The sequence below is a fragment of the Muscardinus avellanarius genome (genome assembly GCF_963383645.1).
Source record: "Muscardinus avellanarius genome assembly, chromosome: 14".
Classification (NCBI taxonomy): Eukaryota; Metazoa; Chordata; class Mammalia; order Rodentia; family Gliridae; genus Muscardinus; species Muscardinus avellanarius.
Window position 1 is genome coordinate 64,264,588 of NC_137800.1, and position 16,532 is coordinate 64,281,119.

Genomic DNA, 16,532 nt, shown 5'->3' on the forward strand with positions numbered 1-16,532 from the left:
CTCTCCTCGCTTTCCTAGGAGGAGGAGCCTGTCATTTTTCATGTTATTAACATGATTAATATAGTAGGTGGCCCAGGGCCGTTCCTGAGATTCTTTTGCCAAAAAAAAAAAAAAAATAAATTGAAATTTAAAAAAATGGAGGTGGGTGAGTTTGTCGCGTGTGTGTGTGTGTGTGTGTGTGTGTGTGTGTGTGTGTGTGTGTGTGTGTAGGACGGACTAAAGCTGAGGTCCGATTTGGGCTGTGCTCGCTCGCTCACTGATCGGTAACATTTGGCAAATAAAAACACAAGAAATCAAAGGAAACAAAAAAAGAGAACCGGGATTTCCCACAATCCTAGATGAGTGTTTTCAGCATCACAGAGAATCACAACGTCCCCAAAGAACGAATGGATCTTCCTCTCGGTTTCCGGAGCAGGGAGTGCGCGCGGGCTGGGGGAGCCGGCCCGCGCTCAGAACCAAAGCCAGGTCGCTAAAGCTGCGGAGAGAGACGCCAGGAGCACGGGGAGCGCCGGGAGCAGGGGCCCCGCGGCCCGGTTGCCGCTGCCGCAGAGTTCGAATAAGCTGCCTTGAATGTTGAGGTTTTTGGATTCTTTTCTCAGTTTATCCCACATATCTTTCGCCCCTTCCTGGCAATCCGTAAGGGCCGTGACCGTGCAGCTGTGAAAATCCTCCCAGTATCTGGCGAGGAACACAACAAAACAGAAGGAGCAGGTTCACTTGGGGCGCGGGGAGGGCCCCGGGCCCGCGCACCTGCGCCCCCCCATCCCGCTGGGCGGCCTCGCAAACCTGCCCGGGAGCCCCTTCCCTACCTGGCGCCCACAGCCCGGGCACTAGGGCCGCGCAAGGTCACGCCTCGCAGCACCTTGGCCCATCCCAGAATCGCCGCGTGGTTTCCCTTTGGGTGCCAGTGAGGCCCCTTCCCTAGCGGTCTCCCTTTACCCGCGCCGGGCAGGGACCCGGCAGCCGGGCGCCGGGACGCCCCCGCGGCGTGGCGCTGGCACCTCTGCCGGCTCCAACAGATTGCTCGGCCTCCTCGGGGGAAAGCTAGGAAAACAGCGCTAAGCCGTGCAAGCTGCCGCCCATTAATGCCTCTTAGCTTGCAAGATGGGTTACTTGCTCTGGGCCCGGCCTCCCCTCCCTCCGGGCGTCTCACATTCTCCTCCCCCTCGCCCCTCTGCCTCCCTCCTCCTCGCCAAGCCGCTCTCGCCTTCGCCCTCGATCCCCCCACCCGTACATCTTTCTTTTGTCTCTCGCCCCTCCTCGTTTCCCCTTTCCTTCCTTTCCCCTTCCCTCCGTTTTCCTCTTTCCTTCCCCACTTCCTCCGTCGCCGTCCCCCACCAGCTCGGCCTGGCTCTCCCCCGTCCCTCGGCTCAAACACCGCCCGGAGACTCCAGCCAGCTCTGCTCCTGCCGGGTCGGTGAGTTTGTGCCCCCACACCTAGGCCAGCGCCTAGGCCTTCTCCCGCTTTTGCAAACCCCAGCGCTCCAGGCCTGCGCACTGGGTGCTCCTCTTCAGTCCTCCCCAGTCTTTCTTCGGGCTTGGAATCGAGGGGCGCCTTCCCCACCGCCTTCGGGGTGCCGCGCCCGCTCCCCGTCCTCCCTTTCCGGTGAGTGGCCCGAGCCGCCCAGCTCCAGCATCCACTTTCTCCTCCGGCTTAGCTCCTAGCCCCGCCCCCACAACCTTCATCCAACCTGCTCTTTTTTTTTTTTTTTTTAAATTGTCCCCCTTTCTTCTTAAAACCCAGAATAGATCACGAAACTAAATATAATCCCAAGCCGTGATCGATTCCTGGGGCGCTGTCTCCTCTCGGAGCTGGGTCGATCTGGGCGTCTCAGTAAAGGGCTGGCTCCCACTTCGGGGCCCAGCAACAGCCAGCCCCTCCCCAGCACCGCGCACTCTGCTGGTATTTTCTCCTCTCCCTTCTGCAAGCTGGCCAGGATTGGAAGCATGCTGAAGGCAGCATGGTGTTTCCTCGATTTTGGCTTCCACTCCCTCCCCATCTTCAGGCCAACGTTGAAGTTACAGATTATGTTGGGTTGCCTTGAGCTCAGCCGCGTTCCAAGGACCTCCTGAGTCCCTCTAGTTTATGAGAATTGGTGGCATTGGGAGCAGGGCACAGGACCTCCAGGTCTGTAATAAATAGCAGTATTTGGAGACACCAAGACGCCCAGGGACAGCTCTCCTTAGGAGGCTCTGTGCTACTGCACCTCTCAAAGAATTTCTAAGTCATTCCTTTCTTTATACACCCCCAGATAGGGATAGAGTCCTCCCAGAAGAGGGACATAGAGAACAAACAGACTTTCTCCTGGGGCTGGGAGAGGAGGGTTTCATCCTGTTCTTGAGAAAACAGCAACAGTAAGTGGACCCTGGACCCCCCTCTGGCCTGCAACCTCCTCATTTCCCCATCTTCCACCACAGTCTGGCTTTAAAAAAATAGCTTGAGATAACCAAGATCCAGTAAATGATGGGAGATTTGGGAGCTTCTCATATGTAACCTTGTGGTGCCTTAGAGACACATTCTATCTGTCAGACAATGGGAATCAAACACCTTTGATTCCTTTCCTGATAAGAAGGTACCAAGCACTTAGCCCCTGTGGCTCCTACTGGGCTATCCAGGAAAGTGTGTAGTCATAATTTAAACAAGACACCCCTTATTCTTAGGAGAAAAGAAGGACTTCATAATATGCAAAGGGAGACGTAGAAAATGATAATTTCAACCTTTGGGAACAAGGGAGGCCTTTTACCTTGGCTTTATTGGGAGGGACATTGTGAGAGAAGGGAGGCAGCTGTTTTTTGAAAAAGGACAGTGTGCTGCAGAGGATGGAGACAGTCTGAGGTGTGCAGCAGCTCTCAAGCCCCAAGTCCACTGCAGGAAGGCCCTGCTGGCTACCTCATCTGCCAGTGGGACAGTTTTTCTAACTAATCTCTAAGAAAACACCAAGGGGGCTGGCTCTGAAGTCTCTGCTCTCCCTGGGCCTGCAGCTCTGGTGATCTGGGAGAGAATGGAAGCAGATAATGGAAGAGGCACTGGGCTACAGGGCTACAGATGGCCTCAGTGTGTTGGGCAGTCATTGGCACAGAATGAATATTGCTTGAGCCTTTCACCCAGAAATTGGAAGAGACCTGCACATCCTTGCCCTGCCGGCATTTTCTCTCTGTGTGTTGGAGGGGGGTCCTGTTATCATCAGAAAGGTACAGAATTAGGCAAGTGACTTTCCCTTCAGATAAATCAGGTATCCCCCCCCCCCAAAGCTCCTCAAACCAGAACTGACTGCTTAGAGTTTTCAGCAGGTCACTCATTCATTCTGAAGAGAGGGAAGAATGAAGATTTTGCCTCAAAGCAGAGACTCTGCAGAAGGAGGATCTGGTAGCAGGGCCCCCTGTGCTCACCCTCAGTCCCAGCGGGCTGGGCACCACCTCTGTGCCAGCCAGTGAGGCTGGAGAGAACCTAGCTCGGGCGTAGTAGGCCATCTTTTGTAGCCCATCTTAAGCTATGGAGTCCCCTTAGGTCGTGTAGATTCCAAGCCAGAGGCCTGGGCCTGGGGGTCAGGGGCTTGCCTGCAGGTTTTGGCCTGGGGGTGGGAGCCCAAAGGCCAGAGAATAGCGACTTGCTTTGGCGCCAAACAAGGAGTGCAGGCTGAGAGGCGCGGCTCTTTCTGACCTCAGCAGCGCCCCCAGAAGGGAGACCCGAGAGAGGACACTCACGTGCACACGGTCTTGATGTTAGTCTTGTCGTCCAGGCCCTGCGGGTAGTTGGCCATGCTGTCGCCCAGTTTGAGCAAACAGTCCGAGAAGCCCTTAAAGACCGCATCGCACTTGCCCGCCGCTCTCACGGCCTGCACCAGGTATGCTGCGGGGAGGAGGAAACAGCGGTCAGCAGTGGGAGACCCTGCCCCGCCGACCCAAGGCCGGCCAGCCTGTGGCCTGGCCCTGCGCAGCAGTCTGGCCTCTTGCCCGCCTCGGGGCGCCCCAGTGTTAAAGGCCAGAGACCTGGCCCGCTCGCCCTATGGACACGCAGCGTGCACACTGTGTGTGTGCATGGGCGGTGCAGGTGGCTGTGGGCAGGGAGGACAGTTCATTCCTTTCCCCCAGCATCCTCCCGAATCGTGCTCCGTATCTTTTTCTGTTTTTATCGCCCCCTCTTCTCACCTCCTTCTTCTCTTCTTTTTCCTGACTCCCTCCTTCTTTTCCCCAACACTCCCCAGCAAGCCCTGTCCTGTAGCTCCCCGCAGTGTCAGCTTTTATTTCTGAGGTGACAGGGGGGTCTGGACCACAGAGTGTGGGGGCGAGGACGGGGTGGGGGGCACACATCTAGAAACCAAGGCCGCATCCCCCAAAGAGCCTCCAGGCCCCGGCCCTTGGTGGGCGCTCACCAAGCATTGCTGAATGAATAAACGAATGGATACATCTCTGGAAGCCATCAGCGGTCACCGAAGGGGATTGTTTCGTTATTATATATATTTTAAGCCTTGCACACCGTGGAGTGTGTTCCGTGTGAGACCCTGGGTACACGCCCCCTCCATCTGCAAAGAGGGCAGTTGGGCAGTCCGGGGACACGGTCCCTGGTCAGGCGGGGCCATCGGCCGGACGGGTCATGGATGTATCTGCGCAGGTGACCCAGGTCACCTCAAAACCCCGGCTCCCCGCTTCCTTCCTCCGCGGGCTGGTCCTCATCTCCCCGCTAACTCAGATTCCTCCCAGAGGCCGGCGGCCAGTGCCGTCCGCGTCCCAGCCAGGCTGAGGGGGCCGAGCTCTTTCGCCGGTGCCAGGGGCTTCTGGCCTCTAGCTCCAGGTTTTCTCCGAGGGTGGAGGAACGGAATAGAAGCCGGGGTGGCAGGAGGAGGAGGAGGAGAAAACCCAGGTAGACCGGAGGTCGGGGCTCCTGGCCTTAAGTCGACCAAACCTCGAAGCGCCCAACTCCAGAGACAGGCTCGGGCCGGCGGGCGCACTGCGGTGGCCATTTCCTTCCATCCCAGGCTAACCGACCCGGCCAGAGGCTCGGTACCTCGCGGCCAAAGCACCTGGGGCGCCCTGAAGGCGCCAGGGGAGCGCCGTCTGCGCTGTTGGGGCGGCGGGGAGGAGATGGAGGGTGCATCTTAGAATCGGAATCCGCCTCCAGCTCCCAGGACGGTGGGCGTAGGCCGTCTGCTCTGCGGTGGGCAGTGTTCGGACCCGCGGATGGTGTGTGGATGTGTCTCCCGAGGAACGAACACCTCACCCCAGCCCCCACTCAGCCGCCGACCCCCGGCGCTGGGCCCGGCGCGGACCCGTGGGAAGGCCGCCGAGAGCGCCGCGTTTGCAGATTGCTGCGGGGAGAGCCGGGGCGGATCTAGCGCTTTCTAATCCGGAACGGGAAGCGCAGGGGAAGGGACCAAGGTTAACTTCGACCTCAGCCGGGGCGGAAACGTAAATCTTCCGAAACCTCCTGGTTTCTATTACACACACACACACACACACACACACACACACACACACACACACACACACACACACGAACACCCTTGCGACTACCGTAAGAGCAGATCGAACACTGACCTCGAATCTCACGAATTAATGAATCTTTGTTTTCACGGCACTCAAAGTGAAATATACCCTACACGTCTTCGTGTATGATACGAGTTACGAATACAGCTTTTCAGCGAATGAAGAAAACAAAATACAGACCACCCTTCCCTCTGCCCCGGCGTCTCCTCACCCCTTACTTCCACCCCCAAACTCAGTGTCGAAAAGGAAGCCCTGAAGATGCACTGGCACTTTTTAAAGGGGGGATGAAGGCTCACTGGGGCCCCGGAAGCTTTCCTCTCAGGTTATCTTTCTAGGCGCTGCTGGAGAAGACCCCGCAGACGGCGCATGTGTGAGTGTGTGCGTGTGTAAAATTAAAAAATCGGGAACATTCCTGTATTTTGCAGTTGTGACCTCTCGGGCTCTCGGCTGCGGTGGGAGGCCGGAGCCTGCGCGAGGGACGGATTTTGCAGGCGCACGCTGCCCAGGCGCCCCTGCTGTCCTCCCTGAACCCCTTTCTACAAGGCTCCAGTAGCAACCCCGCTCCTTCCCGGTCCTTTCGGGCATCCCCGGCCTCGTGCGGTTTCCATTTTTCATTCAGTCGTCCGACCTCTCATTCATTCTAAACTTCCTCCCGCCGCATCTTCATCCGTTCACCACTTTCTCCACTTCCCCGCCCCTCCGCGGCCCCCACTTTTCGTGCCAAATGCCAGTGATTTGGGACAGCTCCCAGCCATGAATTAATGAAGACCGAGGCTCTGGTGCAGGAAAGGGCAGGCTTTCGGGAACAAATACGTCCAATTGCAACCCCACAGCCAATAAATGGTCATTTTCAGATTGATATTAATGTGTCCAAAAAGCATCCTTCACGCACAACCGACCCCCTCCCCCCTTAAACCTCAAAGTAAGGTTATTACCAACCAGGAAAACACTAAACCTTCTTCAATTAAAGTCCCAGTCTCAAACGTAATTACCATCCCCTGCTCTCTAAAAACGTGTAGTCTAATTGAACAATGCCACATGAACTTGTTTCTAACATTTAAGGGATTCGCTGTCATTAGTTTTAAATATTTTTTATTGGAGCTCTTTGATCTGTGTCCAAGCCTCAAAACAGTAAGCGTTAATGCATTAAATCATCTCTTAGCATTAAAGGAAAACATCAATGTCCCACATACACACACCCCTATAATGTTTCTGCCCCAAATATCAAATTCTCTAAATCATGTCAAGTGTATATGACCCCACTGCAAAGAATCCATTTTAATGACCAGAGAGCCCCAAACCCTGCATCCTCCATGGTTCTCTTGGAGGAAAATGCTATGCATTTACTCTCCTGCTCCAAACCGATTCCCCAAAGAACCCCCCAATACTGCAAGGATTTGTCTGCAGAGTGTTACAGCCTGCAATGATAAAAAGTCACAATTCCCTTCAGCTCTAGAAATCCCGTTTGAAGAGTTTCTATTTTTCTCTTGTCCATCCTATTAATAACCTGCCTCAATTTTCACTTTTAGGCCACCTTAATTAATGTTCTGACATGGCATCAGAGGAGTGGATTTTTTTTCCCCTAGTGCCTCCTCTCATAATGTTTACTGCATTCTGGGTGGAAAAAAATGTGAACTTAAAAAAAAAAATCTCCTGACAGTGTAACTACGACTCAATCCCCTGACAGTGTAACTACGACTTAACATTCCTCAACATAAAATGGGAACTGAATAAAATTCACCAGCAATCAATCCCAAACGGACACAACAAACACCTGAGATGACCTATTGCAAACATTCCTTAACCCTTTCCTATATATAAAACAGAAGGCAGTGTGCAAAGAAACCAGCAAATGTGCCTTAAAAAGTATTAAATATAAGTATTACATATATTTGGTTGACTTTATCTTCCTCAGCGGGAAGCATAATAAAATGTGTGGTCCCGGGTTCCCTATCACACCCGATTTGCCCCTTGTCGGGGTCTGCGGTGCCCAGTGCGAGCGCTGCAGCTAGGATGGGGGGGGGAGGGGGCGGGAGAATGACAAAGTTCTAAACGCTGCAGTTTGAGCGGAGCCTGGAATATTTTTGCTTTCTGCAGATAAACTTTCCAGTCCTGGTTGCCTAGCCATCTTGTTCTTGCATTCACCTTAGGACCCTTCAGAACCCCGTCTTGCAGTACGCCAGGGGCCGGGTTGATGCTCCCGGGCGCACCGCAGCTGGTCTAACCCCAGAGAGAGGAGCAAAAATGGATGTGCTCTTTGGAGGAAAAAGGGGGAACCCTCCTCTGGAAAACGACCCACTGCACACACTGCCTGGAGAACGTTGGATGGCTCTTTCTTTAGGAAAGCCAGACCAGGATGTCCGAGCCCCCAGGAGTCTGTGCCCCCACCCTCAGGGGTTGGCAGGGTCCTCGGGCCCCGAGCGCGGCCGGTCCCCTCCGCCCTCCGGCCAGGGCCGGCTGCGCGCCCGCAGAGAGCCGGGCCCCGCGGCCACTTACCTATTTGCACCGCGAGGATCAGTGAAATATATCTGCCGTTCAACTTAAGTCCCATCCTACGTTTAGTCAAACCATTTGCGACCGCAGACCTTTAAATAGTTAGTTTAGAGAACGCGGGGGAAAGCTGAAAAATAGGCATTGCCAACAAGTTCCGGGAGCGACGGAGACTTTATGCACCGGGAAGGCAGAGGGAGGAGAGAAAGAGAGGGTGCGAGGAAGAGAGAGAGAGAGAAAGGGAGAGAGAGAGAGGGAGAGAGGGAGAGGGAGGGAGGGAGGGAGGGAGAGAGAGAGAGAGAGAGAGAGAGAGAGAGAGAGAGAGAAGAGAGAGAAGAGCTGGGAATGGTTCGCTCCATTAAGAGGGGGCGGAGGAAGTACAGCCTCACGCCCACGAGTAGGCCTGACGTGGGGGATGACACGGAATGATTTTTTTTTAATATAGACACCTTGGTAGAGAATCGCCATTTATAGTCACCAGAAACTGGATTAATCAGATATCTCTAATGAACGTGCGATCGGAACAAAATCCTGTCTCCCGGGGTTGACCACTTCCCCACCTCGCGGCCACCCCGCCTCCTCCCGGGTCCGGGCCCCCAACCCCGCCCCCTCCTTGCGCAGAATGGGGGCTCCCCTCCTCTCCCCGCCTGGAGCTGGGGAGTCCTGGCGCGCCCACTCGATTGTTTCAACCAGCTCCCCTCCTCCATCGGGACTGCAGCGAATCCAGCCCCCTTCTTACGCTGCAGCGAGGTTTAGAGGAGCTCTCGCCCGGGAGCGCTAAGCCAACTCTAAGAATTCACCAGCCCCTTTGGCCGCCCGCCTCCGCCTCCCTCTTTCCGCCCAGCACGGGCCTACCCTCTTTTTCTGCAACCCAGCAGCTGAGCTCCGGGTGCACCCGGAGCGCGTGAGCCCCGAGCCCGGCCCGGCACGGGCGCACACTCAAGGCGCACACCCGGGAGCCGAACCCGGCGCCCCCGCGTCCGCCCGGCGCTCGTCTCCGGAGCGCGCACCCGCCCAGGCCCCGGGGTTTGTTTCTCAGGACTGGGGTCGCGGGGATATACACGGCGTGCCCTCGGTGAATTCCATCCCCTGTGTAGCCGGCGCGGGCAAGAGGCCGCTTCCCGAGGCGCAGAGACACCTATGGGGTGGTGATGGGGGCGCGGGAAGGACGCTTCATATGAGACGAAATTCGGATTTACAAACTCAGAGCTTTAGGAAATTTCCCAGGGAAGCTCTAGTGTGCAGGCTGGTTTCTGATCTTGACGCGCCTCTTGGGGCTATTTGTTGGGCCTCACTCACACGCACACACACGCACCCACGTATTTCACGTACGCACACGCACGCCTGTACACACACACACACACACACACACACACACACACACACGCACGCACACACCTGCGATGTTTTCTGATGATGGGCACAGACCCTCTGTAGACGCAGCCTACACTCCTTTGGCAAAGAAACGCTTCTGCAGCTGCGTTCGTGCAAGGTGCCACAAAGACGGACTCGGCTGGGGATGAAACACAGCCATTCCCTGTCTAAGTACCGTGAAGTTTTGGTTTTCTTTCCTTCTTTTACCCTGCCCCGTTATCCAAAGGCTACATTCTAGCTTCTTGGATCAAATGTAAAAGAAAGCGCTGGCAGCCACGGGTTGGGTTATCCCTTACGAAACTAGAAAAACAACGGAAAGGAATAAGGCAACTTTATTCCTTAAGCCTGGGGAGGGTGGGGGAAGAAAAAAAGAAAACGATCTCTCTTAATTTCACAAGACTTCCTAAATGCTAAGATAGCGAGTAAGCAGCAGAAATGCAAACGGATTAAGGAACGCGGGCTCTGTATCTGCCTCACCAAGCAGCGAGGCCCAGCGCCCATCTCGGCGGCCCCGCACACCGTCCTTTGGGGGTGAGCGAAAGGAGAGAAAAGTGTAAAATAAAGGGGGCGAGACCGCCTAGGACGGGCGAGGGGCTGACGGGGAGCCGCGGGGGTCCTGACTGCGGCGCGCGGTGACTTGAAACGCCCCCCGCCCGCCCCTGGTGATGTAACCCGCTGGCCGGCGGGCGGGGCGGCCTCCGGGGCGCCGCGGGGGCTCCGGGTGTTCCCATTCCCCGCACTCCCTCCGAGCTGCGGGAAAAGCTAAAAAAGTGGGCGGGCAGGGGGTGGGCCGGGGACTGGTGGCGAGAGAAAGGCGTCCCTCGGACCCACCCCCATGCTCTCCAATGGCAGGCCGGGAGCGGGGCCGGGGCGGGGTCTCCGGGGTGTCGCAGCCCCGCCCGCTGGGTCGGGGGCTCCGGCGCTGACTTTCCCTCTCCGGCTGGGAGCCGAGTTGCCCAGTCTTCGTTCTGACGCCTCCAGTGCCCGGGTTTGCAATGTCACGTCTTCCTCCCGCTCCTGCACCCAGGGTCTCCCAAAGCGTTTCCTGAGGCTTCCCTGCGATCCTTCCTACCCCATCCTCTGTCACCCTGAACTTGATGAGGCTTTAAGGGTTTGGGAGAAATCAGCACCGACAGGCTAAATACAGCGGTGTGAAGCGGGTGCGGCGGAGTAGATGCCCGCGTCCCCGCGCGCCCGGCCCCGCGCCCCCAGCCGGGTCCCCTGAAGTGCGGCTGGGGCCTGGGGCACGGCGCCGCCCCTGGACCGTCGGCTGCTCTTTTTCTCTGTGTCCTGACCAACCCACGCTGGCACGGGTCTTTTAAAAAGTGAACTGAGTTGGTACTCTCCATAAGTGATAGCGGGAGATAAAGAGTTGAAAGCAGATGCCAGAGGCGTTTTTGTTTTTAAAATATCCTATCTGTTGAATTACAGGTCGTTCTGCAGTGGAGGCTCCAACCAGGCTTGGTTCTTTCTAGTTTCTTAATTAAAGGGTTACGCCGGCCCTCGTTGTCATCGCACGCGGACTATTTGGGAACACTGGGGCAGCATCCTTGGAGGAAGGTGGCACTGAAGAACATTTCCTTTATAAAAAAAAAAATGATTTGAAAGCCCCACGCCGTGCCATATCCGTGATGAAAGCCGCATCGAGGGCGCAGTGAACGCCTGCAGAGAAATCCAGGTCTTGTTCTGACCTTGTCAGGGGCTGGATGACCTTGACTGGACTCTATGCTTGTCTGGGTTGCAGTTTCCTCATCTGAAACAACGAAGGGGACACGACTAGGACGTAATTAATCTCAAGGCTATTCTCAACCTTAAACATTTTGCGAACCACAGCTTTTCTAGAATACTGTGGGTGGGTTTGGAAGTGGGAATGTAATGCACAGCTCAAAGAATATAGTTCATGCAAGTGCTTGTGAGCTTGTGATAACTTCTTGCAAAGAGCTTTTTAATTTTTTAAAAAATAAGCAGTATCGTTTAAAGGCAAGGAATCACAGTTCAAGAAAGAAAAGAAATTTACTGGTGCTGTTTGGGTCCGAAAGCTAAAGGAGCTCCTAAAGTAGGTCTGCATAATTAAGACATACATATATACAACTCTTTGTAGCTGCCAGAAAGACACCATACCTAATTTTAAGCCTGGATGGTGGCAACTTTTCTTTTCAGCTCAGGTTGCTATAGCCCCAGTTTGGCCAAGAAGTAAATCAGTTGATTCCCTACTCTATCCTTCAATCTATCAGAAATGAATTTTTCAGAACTCTGCCATCTCAAAAAATATCCCCTTGAAATTATTTAACAAGAGCAGTTGCCAGGGCCACTAGGAAATTCTATCTCTGTCACCTAGGTCAGAAAAACCCACTGCTATATTAAAATGGATTGGTCTAGCAATACATTTTTCTCATAAATGCAAGAAACCATTTTTTTCTTCTTTCTGTGGTATTGGAGATTGAACCCAGAGGCATTCTACCTTCAAGGTACATCCCCAGCCAGATTTTTAAAAAATTTTATTTGGAAACAAGATCTTGCTAGGTTGATGAGAGTCTCATTATTTGCTGAGGCTGTCCTCAAACCTTCGATCCTCCTCTCTCAGCCTCCCAAATACAGAGATTACAAGTGTGTGCTACCATGCCCTGCAGAAACCATTTTTCTAACCTTCAACTAAAACCACCTTCGACCCTCCTCTCTCAGCCTCCCAGATACAGAGATTACAAGTGTGTGCTACCATGCCCTGCAGAAACCATTTTTTCTAACCTTGAACTAAAACCTTTAAGTCATAGTATGAACATAAATGTGTATAGCTCTTTCTATGGAAATAATTATACCATATGTAAAAAATTATATAACTTAGAGTGAAATTTTTATGACAACATGTCAGTAGGGCTTCCAATAACAAGCCGTGCTGGGAGGCTTGTGTCTACCTTTGCAACTGCTGCTTGGGAGGGTGATTTTTTAATTCATTCTTTGGTCATGAGACTCTTTCCATAATTAGTTGAAAGCTTTTGGCTTGAAATCAATGGCTGTCTGAAGAAACTTGGTTTTAATGTGGAAAATTGGATTTTGGAAGCAAGTGCTATGTCTGAATTATATAAGTGTGATTAATATTTGTCTTAAATATGGAATGTACACACAGAATAATGCACAAAGTTAGAATGGGGAGTCCATGGGCTTATCCTAAAGTGATCATTTCTACAGTCTCTACTCATGTTGAAACAGGTTTAAGAGACTATCTAAATGCACGCTCTATTTCCAGATAAAATCCTAAACCAGAAATGATAGAGAGAGTGTGGAAACAGGAGAACCTGAATGTTTTTTTTTTTTTTTTAAATAATTAGGCACTGGTATTTTTACTCTTGTTGATTTCTTTTTTTTTTTTTTTTCTTTTTTTTGCGGGTCTGGGGATGGAACCCAGGGGCATTCAACCTCCGAGCTATACCCCCTGCCCTATTTTTTATTCTTTATTTTGAAACTGGGTCTCACTGAGTTGCAAAGAGCCTCACTAAGTAGCTGAGGCTGTCTGCGAACCACCATCCTCCGGTCTCAGCCTCCCAAATGCTGGGATTACAAGCCTGCACCACCACGCCCGGCTCCTATTGTTGATTTCTGATTGAAGAGCTGTGTGCTGATTGTAGAGGAGGATGTCCTTGTTTGGGGGTGACACATGCTAGAGTATTTAGGGATGATAAGGCATCATATTTGTAGCTTGTTCTAAAAGATTCAAAAAAGACACAGCTTTAGTAGGGGTAAATAGACAGCAATGGAACAAACACAGTAAATGTGGGTCATTGGGGCATATCGAAGTGAAAGGGTACTTGGGTATTTTTGTATTGCTCTGGATTTTTTTTCTTCAGGTTTGAAGTTATTTCAAAATAAATTATTAAAAACACAACTTTAGGTGGGTTAAGGGCGTTGCTATAGTTTGTAATGGTTTGAATGTGTCCCTGAAGGGTTCACATACTGACACTGAATCCTGATTGTGAAGTATCCACAGAGTGGTTGTTTCATCTGACTGTGGTGTTAGACACTGGGCCTTTAGGAGGTGATTAGGATTAGATTAGGTCATCAGGGAAGAGCTTCCATAACTGAATATTGGTGGATATATGAAAAGAGATAGAACGTGAACCGGGCGTGGTGGTGCACGCTTGTAATCCCCGCGCTGGGGAGGCGGAGAAAGGAGGATCGGCAGGTTCGAAGCCAGCCGCACTGGCTTAAGAGACCCTGTTTCTAAATAAAAATATAAAAATAGGTCTGGGAGTGTAGCCTGGAGTAGAAGGGTTTCCAGGAACCCCAGTACCAAAATAAATAAATAAATAAATAAATAAATAAATAAATAAATACAAACAAACTATAAAAAAATAGGTCTGGGGGTGCAGCTTGGAGGTACAATGCCCCTGGATTCCAACCCTGGGACAGCAATAAATAAATAAATAGCATGAACTGATAAATATTGATAAGCCTGATTATAATAAATGAAAAAAACTTATCAAGTAATATCTTCAAAAAGGTGAAAATGCATATTATAAACCATCTTAGAAACTGGTATCAGGAACTTTAAAACTCCCTAATTTTTTAAAAGCACATGCACACACACCCTAAAATAAATTTCACAGAAAAGCAAGTTTATATGGCTTATTCCAGAAATGCAGTCAAACTGGCTTAACAAAATATATTAAAAAAATTCTTAGTGTCTCTGTGTCTTTCAGGTCCTGGGTGGTTTTACAGACTCCAGGGATTTCATTCTGGGAGGACTTCCCTGGAGCCCATCTCATGTTGGCTCATGACCGCACTGGGACCATGCACCTGTGATGGGATTACCTCTGAAATGAAGCTCTGTTTTCCATCCATCTCCTAAGATGAATGAGGTCACCACATTAACCTGTTCTAATATTTGTGATGTTATCTTGGCTTGGTGTCTGCCAGGTTTCTTCCTTATATTCACTCTTTCCTTTTTGTAACTGATGAGTCTTTTGTGGGGAAGCATCGGAGGTTACCATGGGATCACAGTCCTCATTCATCCTCCACTCAACAGCTCTGGCATCTGTCACCACTCCTGTCTCAGTCAACCACATTGATAATGGTTGACCGGTGGTGATTTTCTATTTTTGTAATTTCTCCTAAATTTATTTGTCATTCTAATATAAGGAATAGCTTTCCTTTTTCATACCTGGTAACTTTTACTAGTTAATTAATTGGCTTAAACTCATTATTACTATTGTATTTAATATACTTTAATTCATTTTTATTGTTTTAAAATTTTATTGGTGGACCTGGGCGTGGTGACACATGCTTGTAATTCCAGTACTCGGGAAGCCGAGACAGGAGGATTGCGCAGGTTTGAAGCCAGCCTCAACTACTTAGTGAGACTCTCAAAACTTAGTTAGACCCTGTTTCATCCCTAGTAACACACACACACACACACACACACACACACACACACAATTTATTGGTGCATTGTAATCATACAACATAATGGAGCTCAGTGTGATAGGAGCATCTGTGCACCCTGCACTTGGTGAGCTTTCTACACAGACCCTTCCCTACTCCCTCCCCTTCCCTTTACGAGATTAGTATTGATAATTTCATATATGTATGTAGTGTTACTTGACATGTTCCCTGTCCTGTTATTATTATTTTAATGCTCACATAGTTCTAACCATTGAGAACCCCTTGGAGCTAGTTTCTGTGTTCTTTTGGTGTATTCTGATCATTTTTTTAGAATTCTTGCGGGGCATGGTGGCGCAGGCTTGTAATCCCAGCATTTAGGAGGCTGAGACAGGAGGAATGTGGTTCGTGGACAGCCTCAACTACTTAATGAGGCCCTTTGCAACTCAGTGAGACCTTGTTTCAAAATAAAGAATAAAAAATAGGGCTGGAGGTGTAGCTTGGAAGTAGAATGCCCCTGGATTTTATACCTGGTACTGACAAAAAAAAAAAAAAAAAAAAAAAGATTACTTTGTGAGCCGGGCATGGTGGTGGTGCATGCTTATAATCCCAGTACTTGGGAGGCTGAGACAGGAGGATTCTAAGTTCAAAGCCAGCCTCAGCAATTTAGTGAGCCTCTCAGAAACTTAATGAGGCCCTATTTCCAAATAAAACTATAAAATAGGTTTGGGAGAAGGCCTGGGTTCCATCCCCAGTGCCACACACACACACACACACACACACACACACACACACACACACACGATTACTTTTTGGCACAGAAAGATATTCTAGGTTTATCTTGTCTTGACCCAGCTGTGGAATCATCAGTCATTTCCCCAAAACTCTGCTTCCTTTAAGTTTTAAAACCAATATATGAGCTGGGTGTAATGGCGCATGCTTGTAATGCCAGTACTTGGGAGGCTGAGACAGCCAGCCTCAGAGCCAGTCAGTTGGGGTGGTGGATGGCTGTAATCCCCGCGCTTGGGAGGCAGAGACAGGAGGATCTCGCTGGTTCGAAGTCAGTACCACAAAAAAAAAAAAAAAAAATCCAGCCTCAGCTACTTAGTGAGGGTCTCAGCAACTTAGTGAGACCCTGTTTCCAAATAAAATATAGAATAGGCCTAGGAGTTTAGCCCAGAGGTAGAAGGCCCCTGGGTTCCATCCCCAGTACCACACACACCCCAAAACCCCAATATACGGGCCCTGGTAGTGCTCATGGCTCCTAATGCTCCCTATTGCTTTCGGGCTTTCTCAGAAGATAGAAGTAGGAAACACACACAAGTACCTATGTACACACATTCATATCCATGTATACATGCTGGTCTATTTCCATATCTATTCAGTTTGTATGAATATATTATAAAATTATGAGTTTCTATTTATTCTTCCAATGTCAATCCAGTGACTTACATTCTCTGTAGCCTTCTGCCATTCCCTGTATGTAAATATCTCCAGAATTTTGGCTCCTGTTATCCTTTGCTCAAACAATTTGCCTGTTTGCTCTTCCCTCTCATTTTAGAATGCCTTTTACCTCCTGGATGTTGAGGAGAATATTTTTAGATTTTTTTTACTTTATCACCCGAGGAGATTTGGAGGCACAGGGTGGGGAAATGAATATCCTAGGCTAATGAGTCCCCCACTGTCTCCTCAGTTCCCCACTCTCAGTGATTTCTGTTCTGCCCCAGTTCAACTCCAGTGGATACAGAGACCAGAAGCCTGAGTCACAGCAGGAATGGGGTAGGTGTCTTTGGTCAAGGAAATGGCAAGAG

General features: G+C 50.9%; 1 protein-coding gene across 1 annotated transcript; it reads right to left on the reverse strand.

The window, feature by feature from the left end:
• Nucleotides 1-449: 449 nt before the first annotated feature.
• On the reverse strand, nt 450-8,035 carry NRN1 (neuritin 1; the record flags this gene model as incomplete). The annotated part of the gene is made up of 3 exons (XM_080709889.1): nt 450-678; nt 3,706-3,850; nt 7,981-8,035. The coding sequence occupies 3 exons, from the start codon at nt 8,033-8,035 to the stop codon at nt 450-452; spliced, it is 429 nt and encodes a 142-aa protein (XP_080566015.1).
• Nucleotides 8,036-16,532: the final 8,497 nt, after the last annotated feature.